Source organism: Globicephala melas, chromosome 17 (assembly GCF_963455315.2).
Source record: "Globicephala melas chromosome 17, mGloMel1.2, whole genome shotgun sequence".
Classification (NCBI taxonomy): Eukaryota; Metazoa; Chordata; class Mammalia; order Artiodactyla; family Delphinidae; genus Globicephala; species Globicephala melas.
Genome location: NC_083330.1, coordinates 1,793,390 through 1,808,779, shown reverse-complemented (window position 1 = coordinate 1,808,779; position 15,390 = coordinate 1,793,390). Strand labels below are relative to the sequence as shown.

The window sequence follows — 15,390 nt, the reverse complement described above, 5'->3', positions numbered from 1 at the left end:
CCCCTCTGCCGCTCTCCCTCACCTTCCAGTGCACATGGGCCTCGAGCCTCGCCCAGCAGAGAGGGGCTGGCTCTGGAGCCTCATAAGGGCAACACCTCACAGTCCGGTGAGGAAACTGAGTCTCTTTGCAGTGCTTGGAACACAATCACGTAATTTTACACCGTGTGTTCACCAACCTTCGTTCACCAGCTTTTCGTCCCCAAGTCAAGAAGCCCAAGCCCATTAAGATCTGGTTATACCAGGATCCCTGACATGATGTGCACATTCTACGTGAGCACATCAGGAGAAGACTGTTGGGTTCATGGTGCTTGAATCGGTAGATTAAGCAAGTCTTTTTTTTTTTTTTAATTTATTTTACTTTATTTATTTATTTATTTTTGGCTGCGTTGGGTCTTCATTGCTGTGCTTGGGCTTTCTCTACTTGTGGCGAGCGGGGGCTACTCTTCGTTGCGGTGCACGGGCTTCTCACTGTGGTGGCTTCTCTTGTTGTGAAGCACGGGCTCTAGGCGCGTGGGCTTCAGTAGTTGTGGCTCGCGGGCTCAGTAGTTGTGGCTTGTGGGCTCTAGAGCGCAGGCTCAGTAGTTGTGGCGCACGGGCTTAGTTGCTCTGTGGCATGTGGGATCTTCCTGGACCAGGGCTCGAACCCGTGTCCCCTGCATTGGCAGGCAGATTCTTAACCACTGCGCCACCAGGGAAGCCCCAGAATAAGCAAGTCTTTAAGATGAAATTGCCTGTTACACAAGCACCCCTTCTGCAGAAGCGGCGTGAACGCCTGCTCCCTCCTCCCTCTGGCGCACAGCTAAGCAGGTGGTTGGGTGAGTTGTAGGAATTTCAATGATGGAGACAATTATATGCTCAAAGAAAGTCCCCTAATGGAGGGCAGTGGAGAAAGAGAAGCACCAGGGGTCAACCAGCCAGGCTTGCGTTCCCACCTCTGCTGCTGGCTGTGCAGCAAGAGGTCCCAGGAATGACTCCCCAGAGGCTCCCACTGCCAGGACGGAGGCGTCCGTGCGTGGCTTCCACTTGGGACGTGGTACCAGAAAGACCTGCCATTGAATGATAGCATTGTCTCTGGTCTCTGGGGCCTGAGTTCTCTTTCTGTGATGTGTATGGTTGTCACAGAGCTGATACCACACCAGGGAAAGGTGACCTTGAAGAGTCACAGTGATCTCATCCCAGAGACGTGAGTCCAGTCACTTCATTTCCAGCACTTGCTCAAAAGACTGTCCTCTGATTCCAGGGACGGAAGGGACACATCATTCAATACTTATTTGGACTAAGGAAAAACACATCTAGCCCTTTACATTTGCCAGAAGGTCGTACCATTCACGAAATGGGATAAAAGTAGAGGAACCACCTTGGAGGACATGACCGATGCCACTTTAGGGTGACACACATTTCAAGAGCAATTCAGAGACAGAAATCCCTAACATTTATCCAGCGCTTATGAAGTACCCTTTCTTAGCTTACTTCTTCAAACCAACAACCCAGAAGGTAGCTATGATTATAATTCCTGACATAATGGTGAGAATTCTGAAATAAAGATAGCTAAGTAATTTATCAGAGATTTACCAGAAGTCGAGCCCAGGCAACCTGCTGCTGATTCCTACTGTACACACGCCTGCTCCTTCCCTCAACCAGCTGACCTGGTAATCACGTTAGTATGGTATTTAGAAACTGAACAGAAGCATGCGGTACGTGACGGATGGCTGAAGTACAAACACACTGTAGGGAAGCAAAGAAGAAAGTAGGAAAATTATCTAATGGGATAAGAGTAACCATAAATCTATTGTAAGAATTGTCTTAGTTCCTATTGAGTACATTTGCTCTTCCAAACGAACAATGATACAGGAAGAGAATAACTACAGTAACTCTAAAGCAAAACTGAACTTTATTCCATGTTTTGATAAAACAAAAATATGTCAAAAGGCTAGCTATTACTTCCAAAACATCATAACGAATATTTCCAAATCACAAAACTACACACACACACACACACACACACACACACCTCTGTAACTATAGCTACGTATATCCTCGTAAAAGAAAACATCTCACAGGAGTGCATTATTTTCCTCTCAATGATATTTTGTTGGCCACGACAAATTGAAACTCGATGAAGAATTTTCTCAATAAATAGTTTTTTTTAAATTAGGAACACAGTTGATTTTGACAAGATCCAACTGATTGATAGATGTAATCCCAAATGTAGAATTTAACTGTTCTAATTTTGTTATTTAGAAAAATACGTTAATTGAAAATATTTTGGATATTTCAGAGCCAGAGAGACTCTTTTCCTTACAGATGAGATAGAACAATTTTAAAGCTGCCAAACTGAAAGCGGAAAAAACAAGTAATGAAATCTAATCACATAAGTTAAATTTAATCAATCAGGTTCGTGCATGTATTAAACAACGAGAAAACCTAACCCGCTCCAAAGTCCATCTCTAACAGTGTGTCACGACACACTCAGGGTAACCATGACAGGCTGGCAGGACGGAGCAGCAAGGTTCCAGAAAGTGAGATCCTCATGTGCAACTTCTACACAGCACTCGAGTACGTGTCACCTAGGGTTCCTCTAATCTTCACTTTTTGGGATGGTGAGCAATGGGCCTGATCTATTCAACTCTTTAAAATACGCAAAGGATGAGTAAGACGAGGTGGGCAGTGCACAGTGTGTGCTGCTGAGCTCCTGTAAGAAACACTGTCAACCACAGAAGCTGATGGCATTCTAAAGAAACAACTAGCAAAATAACAAGAACAATACTTTTCTTGATAAAGTAATGTGTAACAGTAAAAGTATAGTTACTATTAATAAAAACGAAGTGATGTGATTGAAAACTGGTACTGCAAGCTCTCTATGCCACTGCATCATTAAAAAACAAAAGGGACTTCGCTGGTGGCATGGTCGTTAAGAATCCACCTGCCAACGCTGGGGACACGGGTTCGAGCCCTGGTCCGGGAAGATCCCACATGCCACGGAGCAACTAAGCCTGTGTGCCACAACTACTGAGCCTGCGCTCTAGAGCCCGCGAGCCACAACTACTGAGCCCAAGTGCCACAACTATTGAAGCCTGTGAGCCTAGAGCCCATGCTCTGCAACAAGAGAGGCCACTGCAATGAGAAGCCCGCGCACTACAACAAAGACCCAATGCAGCCAAAAAGTAAAATAAAATAAATAAATAATTAAGGTTATTCTAGACCAGTTTGAAGGAGATTTCAACACTTTTCTTCAAGGGTCTGACATCTGGTTTCCTTCAGTTTTTTTTGAATTTTATTTATTTTTTTATGCAGCAGGCTCTTATTAGTCATCCACCTTAGACACATCAGTGTGCACATGTCAATCCCAGTCTCCCAGTTCATTCCACCACCACCCCCCAACCACTTTCCCCCCTTGGTGTCCATACGTTTGTTCTCTACATCTGTGTCTCTATTTCTGCCCTGCAAACCAGTTCATCTGTACAATTCTTCTAGGTTCCACATATATGCGTTAATATATGATATTTGTTTTTCTCTTTCTGACTTACTTCACTCTGTATCACAGTCTCTAGGTCCATCCACGTCTCTACAAATGACCCAATTTCGTTCCTTTTTATGGCTGAGTAATATTCCATTGATACGTGTACCACATCTTCAGTATTAAAACTGTATTTTCACTTTTCAAAACAGTAATATAAGCTTTTGGAAGGTCAAACAGTTTTAACATTTCATACAATTGGAAATTTGCAAGGCAGAAACTTTCTGTAAACAGAAATCCAAAAGTCTTAAGTCTGAAAAGATTATGGAAAAACTTAAAATAGACCCGAAGGAAGGAATTTGAACTGAGTAGAGGATTACAAGTAATCCTCTTCTTAAGGGATGAATCCTTGAGATTGGCACCAAATTGATTTGGGCAACAAAACTAATTTTCTTTCTCCTATACAAAGTCTATGTTCTACTAACTGCCCACACAAAATTTTACTAACCAGACAATTCATATAGAGATAAGTTGTCACTTATTTTAAATACTTCAAAAATATTCAATTTATTCATATTTTATGTTATATAAATTTTTATTTAGAATATTCTAGGAAGGTTTTCCTAACATAGTTATACTGTCATATTTTATTAAAATTAGTGGAGTACATTAAAATATTAAGATTTTTGTTTTTTGTGGTACGCAGGCCTCTCACTGCTGTGGCCTCTCCCGTTGTGGAGCACAGGCTCCAGACACGCAGGCTCAGTGGACACGGCTTACGGGCCCAGCCGCTCCGCGGCATGTGGGATCTTCTCGGACCGGGGCATGAACCCGCATCCCCTGTACCGGCAGGCGGACTCTCAACCACTGCGCCACCAGGGAAGCCTAAAATATTGAGATTTTAAAAAGCATTGCTCCCCAGTGCTTATTTTCAGAATGATAGTCAGGCTGTGCTTCTAACGCAGAATGAAGGGGAAGGGAATTCTGCAACATGAAGTTGTAATAATTCATAAATATCTTGCTCTTAGACCCACTTACATGGGTAAGGAATGCCCCCTAGACACTTAGATATCGAGAAAGAGAGAGGATTTTGGTTTATTTGGAAAGCAAGATTAAATATCTTTTGTGCATTAAGTCCTTCATGAGAAGAAGCAACTGAATCCTTTTATTAACACGTCCTTTTCCTAAGAGATATTTGTTTGTTTGAAAAAAGGACCTTGAATTGCTTTGGAAGCTTCATGAAAACACTGTAAGGCTGTACTTTTTATAACTAAAAGGACAAAGAAACACTTGAGGAATCATGAGATGAGTCACAGAAATCATGTACAATTATTTAAAACATTTGTGTTTTGTTCACACCTGACATAGAAAATGTAATGCAAATGGTATAACTTAAGGAAAAAATAATAATGTAAGAATGATATGGCTGTGTGTGTCACTATATAAGGACAAAGGGAAACGGTGAGAACTTCCAGAATGAAAAGAAATGATGCCTTTGAGCTTTCAAGAGGGTAAATAGGTCAATAAAACAAATCTTTAAAAATGAGATATAAGTAATTAGCACTCTGGGACTTGAAAGATGTTTCGGAAAAACAGAAATAAGTACTTTATGTAACAGTTGTGCGTTTATGGAGCCCTAACAGAAGAGTGGGTACGTGCTAGCATATTAATAAATCCAAGAACATGTTACTAAGATAACAAAAATAAAAGATAAAATCACATTTTTATCAATGGTGATCACTGTATTGCATTAAGAAAGGAAGCAGGCTGTGAACAGGGGGCTGGGTGTTCCGGACAAAGTCACTCTTGCTTTGATCTGCCGCTGGGGCTCCAACAGCCCGAGCTCAGCCAGGGGAGCCTAGGTCCTCACCGAGAGCAGCAAGGCTCCTTGAGTTTGCAGTCGGTGAAGAGACTAAAAGAATCAGGGACATTTAGTTCTATTATTGGAGGAAACAAAATTAAAACATATTTTAAGAAGCTTGGATTTTAGGAAGTGATTACACATTTTAAAGCGATACATTAAAAAATCAAGATCTGGAATCATTTTAAAATGAGGTATAAAATGTAAAACAATCAATAAACCTTCTAAGAAAAACTGTTACTTAAAAAAAGAAAAGGGCTACAAATATGTTCGGAAAATGCAGAGACACGTCTTTTTTACTAAGATGGTCTCCCTTGCAGAACCTGAAAGACAAGTGTTTCTGCAAACATCAGCACACGAGTCAACCACTTTGGATGACGTCGGTCTCCACTCCCTGCTCCCCGTGTGTCTCCTCGTGTGATGGTTGGCGGGACAATTACTATTGTAATTGCTTCCACATCATTCGGGTAGGGCCTGTCCTTCTCTCACCAGGAAGAATCTGACCACTGGACTTGAACTCCTAAGTCCGGCTGTAGGATGAGATCCTGGTCACAGGGACACGGGGGTGTCCTCCGGGGGCAGGTGACACTGGCCCAGTGACTCGTTGTTTCTCCTCATTTTAAATGTTCATTTTTGTGACTAATTTTATATTCCTACTTCTGCAATCTTTTTATTAGTGAGGCCCCCAAATTGACTAAGTGACAGGTTCCCTGACATCTGGACACCCCTGGGGATTGACATCCATACCCGAGGGCCTTTATGGTGAAGTGTGTCCAGTGTGGCCTGAGTGTGGCCTCCGTTCATTGTCTAGGCCACTGGCTTTGCCACTTTCTAGAAAATATCTGCTGACCGGCCCTCCTTCTTCCTGGTTCTGCAAAACACAACAGAATTCTAGTTTTTGGTTTTTCCCATTTTTCTCTTATCTCCGTACTGTTTGGGTTCCCCTCCGATTGTCCAGTCCTAAGTCTGAGACACGTCGCATCTGGACACGTCAGTAGTCAGATGTGCACACTGTTGAACGCTCAGAGCTCAGGGCCGAGGTCAGGGAGCATGTGTGCATCGGGGGCGTCAGGGTGGAAACGCCGGGGTGCCCGGGACGCAGAGGGGGTGAGATCTACTGCCGGGGAGCGGTCTGCCTTAGGTAAGAGCGGGGACGGGCCGTCAGGACAGGCCTGCCGGGGGCCGCAGTAACCCCGCTGGCTGAGGACTTCGTAAGGAGGCGGTAGGGTCACCCCCGGGGAGCGTGAAGTGTGTGCTGACGTTGCGAGAAAGGAAGGCGCTTTAACCTCCGTCCTGCTGGATTAGGCCAGAGGACGGACCACGGAAACACTCCAGCGCGAGTGCGAGGCAGAATTAAAGGCGTGGTGTCTTTCTCCAGCTCCGTCCGGCTGCACTGCTCGGTTCTGGTCAGAGCTGGGGCAGTCGCTCTGCAGTAAGTCAGACAGGCAAGAGCAGTGGGCGGGGACGGCCGCCGCAGCACGTGGCTGACCCGGGGGTGACGGCGACCGGAGCGTCTCCTTCGTAACGTCTTCCTCGCCCGACCCTCCCGCCCCCGGCCCCGCCCGCGCCCTTCTGGGCACTGGTCCTCTCCGGCCCGGATCTCCGCCGCAGCCCTGGGACCGCCTCCTCCGCGGAGCCCGGCCCATCTCACGGTGGAGACCGGGCGGCCGGCTCTGCCGAGGCTCGCGCTCGCCCTCGCCCTCCTGCCGGGCCTCTCCTTCGTCCTTCAGATAAGGTTCACAGTCCTGATTCTCGTCTTCGCACCCGAACACCAGCGCAGACCTCCGACCCAAGCACATCACCGCGGTGCTGAGCATTTTTAGCTGTGGCGAAGGACACACACTCCTCGCACACCTGGGCGCGCTCACACGTGCCCTCCTGAGCCCGGGATGCCCCCTCCCCGCCGTATCACCGGACTCCTAACCCTATAACCGCAACGCGTCCTCCTCAGCCGAGTCCTTTAATGAGCATCTACATTTCAGTCTGTTTAAGGCCTCCCTCCAAGGGACCTAAATCCCCTCATGAGCTGGGCTTTCTGTGAGCTCCGGCCCCTCTACAGTTGTGCTGAATCCCTGGTACCCAGTGGGGCGATCGGCACATGAATGATACTCAACGAATATTTGATAAACGAATTCATAAGTAAAAACGCATTCACAAACCAATGAACGAACTGCTAATCTTCACAACAACCTGTGCTTTCTTCGCCCCACTGAACAGATGAAGAGGTCAAGTCCACAGAGCCCGACACCTCGGCAAAGGGCAACAACACATGGAAGTGAGAGTCGCCACTTACTGCCACGTGCCTTATTCTGAACCCTTGCTCTCCCCCTTGTTGCCGGGCTGGCTTTCTCATTGGCGTTTCTTTCCTATTTATCAACGCTTATACCGAGAGAGAAAGAAGCCAGAGTACAAGTCGGTGGGCACAGATTTTTGGGACAGCCTGCCAGACTCACATCTGTAGGTCTGAACTTCACCGGCTGTGTGACCTTGAGTTATTTATTTAAACATTCTTTGCCTCTGTTTCCATATCTGTCAAATGGGAATAACAGGAACTGCCTCACAGTGGTGTAAAGATTAAATATATTACTATATAAGCACTTAGAACAATACCTAGCACTGCACATGAACTATATATTCTGGGTAACTATTACTGCTTCCTTTTTGTTGTTACGGGGGTAGCTTTGGGTCAGAAGAGAGTGGGTTTTCCTGATTAGTGGTCCGAGGCCAGATGTTCCGTGGTCCAGATCAATGAAATGTGCCTTATGTGAGGGACCCCTTTCTGGAGAGAGAAGCCTGCCCCTCGCCCAGCTGCACAGGACTGTTACGTGGTGGGACGGGTGACTGAGTTACACAAGGGGCCCCTTCAACTCGCTCCCCAGACCCAACCATTGGAGTCTGGGCTCCTCCTCCAGCACTGATCTGCCTGCAGGAAAAGAATCATTTCACACTGAGCCTTGCGTCCATGCCTCTGTTCTTGTGCTACGTGAAGTTTCCCTTTGTGAAAGACAGTCCTCAACCGATAGCGCGGTATGTCAAGTGTAAATCCAGGAAGCACGGAACGTGCCCGCTGCCCTCACGAAGAGAGCTTTCCTATATACATACAAGTGACAGTAGACATGTACTAATCAGTATCTGAAAATATTATCTCCAGGCCTCATAACCTAGGTAAAAATTTTCCCAAAGCAACTAATAGGCTTATAGCAAATTTTGTGTGGGAAGACCAATGAGACGGGCTGTTCGATTTTACTCTGGGCAGAGTGCTAACACGTGGGCACTTTCGGATACTGACGGCAGCAGTATAAATTATTATGGCTCTTCTAGAGACAATTTAGACACGTAAACCTAGCCTCTTGACCATATCAGGATATTTCCACACAGGATGTCCAAAATTCAGAATTTAGATTAAAGGAAATACTTCGGAAGTTAACAAAAGTTTGTGGGCAAAGATCAATTCTTCGCTGGGTTTTTTTTTTTTTTTTTTTGGCCTCTTTAACCAAACGTGTGTCACCCTAAGAAAAATGTAAGCTCAGTGACAGCAGGGCTGTTTCTGCGTTTGTCTCCAGCTATTCCGTGCTTAGCCGATAACCTGGTAAGTGGCAACACTCAATAATGATCTGTTAAATAAATCAAAGGATGACAGTTGTGATGTGTGTGATGGAACAAATGCGGAGGTACCTAAACGGCAAAACTCAGGCACTGGCCAAAAAGTACGGCCACATGACCAGATAAAATAAAACAATGTCATATTTTTGAAGAATCTTAACTGACATAAAAATCTCAAGTCATATTATATGAAAAAGCAGATTCAAACCAAATTCTAACTTTGCACAAATAATGTTTAAAAAGAAATAAAATAATGAGTGTTTACGTGGAGCCGGGCCTAATTCTTAGTCCCTCCTTTAAACGTGTCCTTAGAGACTGCATTATTTTTGAAAGTTCAAAATAAAGACCAGGTAGCTACTTGGAAATAACTTAAGACTAAACAACAGCATAGAAATGCAGGCTGGATTACTATTATGAAAAAGTTATATTAATGTATGGATAGGGTGTGGACAAATAAACTGTTAGGGTAGTTAATTTCTGGGTTTCTTTATCTTTTCTTTCTCTCCCTCCCTTCTTTCCTTCCTTCCTTCCCTCCTTCCTTCCTTTATCTCTTTCATTCTTTCTTTTTAATTTCACTAGTTCTTTTTTTGGTAAAAAACTAAAATCCCATTAGGAAGCTATGTCATTAGCTACTTTGGGAGTTACTGGGGAGCTGGGTGCGACCTCCTTTCCTTCAGATGCTGCCACATCTTTTAGGAGTTGCCAGAACTGCTTTGCTGACAGTAAACTCACGGGTATTAGAGTTTTTCCACCACCGATAGTCCCACAATAGAACCAAAACCATCCACAGCGAGGTGCAAGCAATGACCTGTTTTTATTTAGCTCTTGTGCTCTTGTGAATGTCAGCTTTAATCTAGGATTCTTCTGGACGGAAGAAAAAATTATGAACACTTTGGAGGTAATCATATTTTCTTTGTCTCCCTGCCTTCAGACACTTTTGATTCTATTCATTATGTTGTAAATGTTCCAGCATTTTCTACTCCGCTGATTCTTTAACTGGAAGAGAAGTAGCTGACGTAAAACACAAGGAACTTGGTTCTCCTTGGTTACACAAACAAGGTCAACCTTACCTCGGATTTAATATCAATCTGCAGTACTTCCAACCCTACAGACCCCAGATTGGAAAGGGACGAGATTATTATTTAGGTTTTATAAATCATTCCCATTCTGATTCTTAAAAATGGCCCCAAAAACTGTTTGGAATTTTACAGAATTCTCAATGACTTTCCATTGCAACAATCCCGTGTACAGCACAGAAATTTAACGGATTTATGACAATTATATATTCGTTTCCACACCCAGAGAGGCAACCTAACCATGGGATTTAAACATATTTTAAACATACCTTTCTTTGCATATACCTTTATATTTTCTGTACTTTCTAATTCCAAGTCTTATCCAAATCTTTCTCTCCTGTACTTTACACAGCAAATAGGACTACGGTAATAATTGTGGTTTAAACTCAGACTATTTCCAGTTGACTTTCTACTTCATCCTCAAAGGACCCCTGACAAGCTTCCTCGTGTTTCCACTGCCCCCCACATGGAGGAACCTAGGAATCTGCTTCAGAATTATCGAAGCAGAGCATTTCTCTTCACTCTACCTTTTCTCACACGTGTTTTTCTTTTCTTTGTCTTTACCTTGTATTTTCCTTCATATCCATGCATCACTTGTTTTCATGAACTACCTATTAGCCCAGAACCCCTCCTGGCCGAGGAAAAGCCATTATGATCATCAGTGCTTGCTGGTCCTACCTTGAGAACCTTGCACATAATCTCATAAACTGAAAACGTTTTCTCTGCTCGGGTCCAGTCCCACGTGGTCACCTTGAAAAGATGAGAAACTAATACATCATTTGTTTTAGAAAGATGGCCCCTGCTTTTCTCTTTATTATACACTATGGTGGACACCTGGAGCTTCACACGTGCTCTAGGCCATCTCTAAGTTGTGAGGTTCTCCTCCTAGACGTCCTTGACCTTCAACAATGTTTCTGTTTCCTTTCTCCTAAGTTTCACACCATTTCTCTCCCTCTTTCAGCAGATGTTTTATATTATAAGCAACAATTTACCTTTGCTCAGTGTCTTGATGTGTTTTAAGTAGTGTGTGCATTCTCTCTACATAAATACTAAGTGTTGTTTTTTGGGGGTGGGATTCATTTTTTTTATATGGGGAATATAGCCAATATTTTGGGTAACTGTAAATGGAAAATACTAAGTGTTCATATTTCACACATGTCATAGTTTTTTCTCCATTTACCACCTGTTACATGCAAAGAATACTAGATACCATATCCACGCTGGCTTTGATCTTTAAGAAAGATATAGTTTACATCAGGAAGTCACACCATGTTCTGAACATCGTGAAACACCAAACACCACGGTGAAGCTGTTTCACTCGTTTGTGTCTGAAACATGTATTAGTCTGTCCAGTCATAAGAAATTATTCAGAGTAGGAATAATGTAAAAGGTATAAATATTTATGTTTTTTTCCCCTGTCTTCCGGGTGATTTGAACTTTGTGTAGACATAGATATTCGAAATTACAGCAAGTCTAACCTGATCCCGCCGAGACCCTCTGTGGTGTTAGACCTGTAAGTGAGTGGTCTGGCTTTAATATTTATGGTCAATAAATATTCCTTGAGAATCTACTGTTGTGTAAAGTACATGTTTCCAAAAGCAAGGCCTCAGGTGCAGCAGATCGCCATGCATATTTAACACGCAGCCTGATGACGAGATACGGGATGTAACAGATTATCACAAACACCATTGATTTGACTTAGACAGACCTGTGCCATATAGATAAACGTATTCAGCCTGTCATAAATGTCGACACAGAAATGCCTTCTAGGTTTTTCAAGGATTATAAAGCCAATGTTTCATGCCAGAACTTATATCTTTAGCAAGAAATTCTCAGAAGCATTTGGACTGTTTTCTATTTTTTTCTGTATCTTATTTTCGAAATATATTGGTAACATATCATTTGTTATTGTTAAACTGATGTCACTCTGTTATGATAATATGGGAAAAATAAGGAATGTTGAACAGAAACACTTACTGGAGGTGCCAGAAACTTATAAAGACACGAGCCCCGCAGGGCTAGGAACGCCGGCGAGTACGCGCTGTCCTGCAGGGGACCTTGTTCCCGTGTTTCACACCAGCCCATGTAGACAATCTGCAAGGAAGCGGAACACGACGACCGGTCAAAAAAGCCGCATTTCAGGTGGCTTGTGTGGTTTTCTGGTATCTTTTGTGGTATTTTAATTTTCTCATAAAATTATCAGTTTAATTGATGCAAAAAGTATATTAAGATTTTATGTTTCCATCAATGTTTATCAAGAAACAAACGTTACCTTCACGGAACCAACAATTACGTTGATAACTGATTTCTCAAGAGAAAGAATGAAAGCCAGAGTATCATGGAACATAAACTTCAATGTATAAAATGAGAACAACAACCAGCCTAGAATTTCATATGCAGCAAAATTATTATTTTTTTCATGAATTAATAGGGCTAACCCAAATTTAAGATAATGTTATGTATCTATATTTATACTGGTGGATTAAGGCTGAAAGTCATAGCAACTGGGCACTGCTTTCTTTCAACTGACAAATATATTCAGAGAAGAGAAATATTTTGACTTACAGTATACCACTAGTCTAACTTTGTGTTTGCTTTCCATGGGGAAAAAACCCCCCAACAAAACACCTTCCTATTTACACGTAAGTCGTCCTCAACCTGAGAAATATTACAGGGACGTTAATGCAGTTCAATGTTGTGTTACCATTAGCTCAGAATCACATATAACATTATCCGGAGGCAGACTGTACATATCTATTGTGCTGTTTGTTGCCTCAGCAACAATTAGGTTGAGGTTCTTTTGCTTTAGAAAGTGTGAATGTCTTACTTTATGGTGACAATTAATATATTACATTCGGCCCTGAGTATTCAAGCGTTCCGCACTGACAGATTCAACCAGCTGCGGACTGGAAACAGAGCACACAATCCGCGGTCGTCTGAATTTGCAAATTGGAACCGCGGGTGTGGGACAGGGGTTTGTGGCACTTGAGCATCTGCAGGGTTTGGTTTTGGAAACAGTCCTCTGCAGGTACCAAGGGACAGCTGTATAATCTGGATAATAAACATAGCAGTTAGACAGGAAGAAGCAAAAATGTTAAATAAACATGTTGTACTGGTCCCTGTTTGCAACATAAAGACAACTTTGTGGGTATTAATGACTATTAACACTAGACCCAGTAGACATGGTCTATCTTGCTATCATATTGTAGAGAAACAGTTGCTTTTTTTCTTTTTCCTTCAAAAGCAGATTTAATCCTCAAAGAAACACAATACTGAGCAGATTATTCAAAACATTTGCTAAGATCTTTTATGACAAATATATGGAACACACTAGGTAATAAAATGGAAAAAAACATAGAAATGCTATTTTTAAACTTTGGAAACATTTTACCTGCTTTAAAATGTGATTCAAAGTTTTTCCTTGCTTTCATTTCTTTTTATTTTTTTCTTTTTTCTAAATGGGTGAGGTTATTAACCCCTTGTTTTTTTTGTTTTTTTATTTTTTTGCAGCACGTGGGCCTCTCACTGTTGTGGCCTCTCCCGTTGTGGAGCACAGGCTCCGGATGCGCAGGCTCAGCGGCCATGGCTCACGGGCCCAGTTGCTCCGTGGCACGAGGGATCCTCCCGGACCGGGGCACGAACCCGTGTCCCCTGCATCGGCAGGTGGACTCCCAACCACTGCGCCACCAGGGAAGCCCTCATTTCTTTTTAAATTTAGTTATTCCATTACTACCTAGGTTTGCACGTTGGTCCTTAATTTTGTTCCCTTTAGCTATTTTTAACTTTATTTGAAGGAGTTCATTCGCAAGTCTTTGAAGGAAATTAAGAAAACAATCTCATTCACAATAACAACAAGGGGATAAAACACTTAGGAATAAACTTAACCAAAGAGGTGAAACACTTGTACACTGAAAATTATAAAGCATTAACGAAGGGAGTTAAAGATACAGGTAAATAAAAAGACATCTGTGTTCATGAACTGGAAGAATTAGTATTTTAAGATATCCATAATCCAAAGTGACCTACCAATGCAATGCAATCCCTATCAAAATCCATACGGCTTTCTTTACAGACGTAGGAAGGTCATCCTAAAATTCACAGGGTACCACAAAAGACCCTGAACAGCCACATCAATGCTGAGTAAGAAGAACAACCTGGAGGTATTTCATGTGCTGATTTTAAAATGTATTACAAAATAGCAATCATCAAAGGAGTAAGATACTGGCCTAAAAGCAGATGTAGACCAATGGAACAGAGTAGAAAATGCAGAAATAAACCCGTGCATACATATATGGTCCACAAATCTTTGACAAAGGTGCCAAGAACACACAATGGGGGATGGATAGTCTCTTCAGTAAATGGTGTTGGGAAAACTTAATATCCACCTGCAGAAGAATGAAATTGGACTTTTTTCTTACACAGTATAAAAGATCAGTTCAAAATAAATTGGACGCTTAAATGAAAGACCTGAAACCATCACAGTTTTAAACCATTATGCATTTCTGACAGCTGGTGAGGCTTTGATCCTTCACTTCTAATATAAACTCAAGCCAGTGTGTATACCTGTGCCCCGAGGCACATGGCAAGGATGTTCCTTGTAACGTTATTCTTAGTCCCAGCCATGTACAAATGGCTTAACATAAACCATGTACCCTACGATACATTCCGCAGATGAATATAGTAACAAATTGTGATATCATAAAGGAACAGTATACAGCAAGGAAAATGAGTACGTTATAGTTACATGGAACAACGGAAGTGAACCTCACAGAACACAGTGTTGAATAAAAGGAGATATATAATCATATATATATATATATACACACACACATATATATAAAACCTATATCAAATATATATATATATATATGATTTGATTAAGACAAACTATAGTCGTGTTTTGGAATGCATTCTTGGTTGGAATAAAAAGTACTTCAGTAAAGATGACAAACGGTCAGAATAGTAGTTACTCTAGAAGCCTGCAAGCCAGTTGTGCATGGGGAAGAATACAGAGGGGGAGACACGATCTAAGCTGCAACAAGCCACTTTTCTTGACCCAGATTGTGGTTACACAGGGGTTTGGCTTTTGAATAATCAAGCTGTACATCTATGTTTTATGAACTTTCTATACATGTATTATAGTTTATAAAATCCCATTTTTAAAATAGCACACACTGTGTATTATTAATAACAGTTTTATAACAAACTCATATTAAAAATTATAGAGTTTTGTGAGTTTTATAGGAAGAAAGTGCTCCAACGAATGACAGGGTTAAATCGCCCTGTCATTCTGGGGCCCTTGCAATGATATAAAATTTTAGTTATGAATTATATCAACTTAATCATTATATTATTTCTCAATTAAGTCAGTCTTTCATTTTAATTCAGTTTGA

General features: G+C 42.2%; 1 protein-coding gene across 7 annotated transcripts in view; it reads right to left on the bottom strand.

The window, feature by feature from the left end:
- SNTG1 (syntrophin gamma 1) overlaps positions 1-15,390 on the bottom strand; it is a 479,377-nt gene that overhangs the window by 49,893 nt on the left and 414,094 nt on the right. For all 7 annotated transcript variants that reach the window (XM_060286992.1, XM_060286996.1, XM_060286991.1 and 4 more), the window contains 2 exons: positions 11,975-12,091; positions 10,676-10,747 (listed from right to left, as the gene is read on the bottom strand). In XM_060286992.1, coding sequence (XP_060142975.1) covers positions 10,676-10,747; positions 11,975-12,091 — 189 coding nt within the window. The remainder of the gene's footprint in view (positions 1-10,675; positions 10,748-11,974; positions 12,092-15,390) is intronic.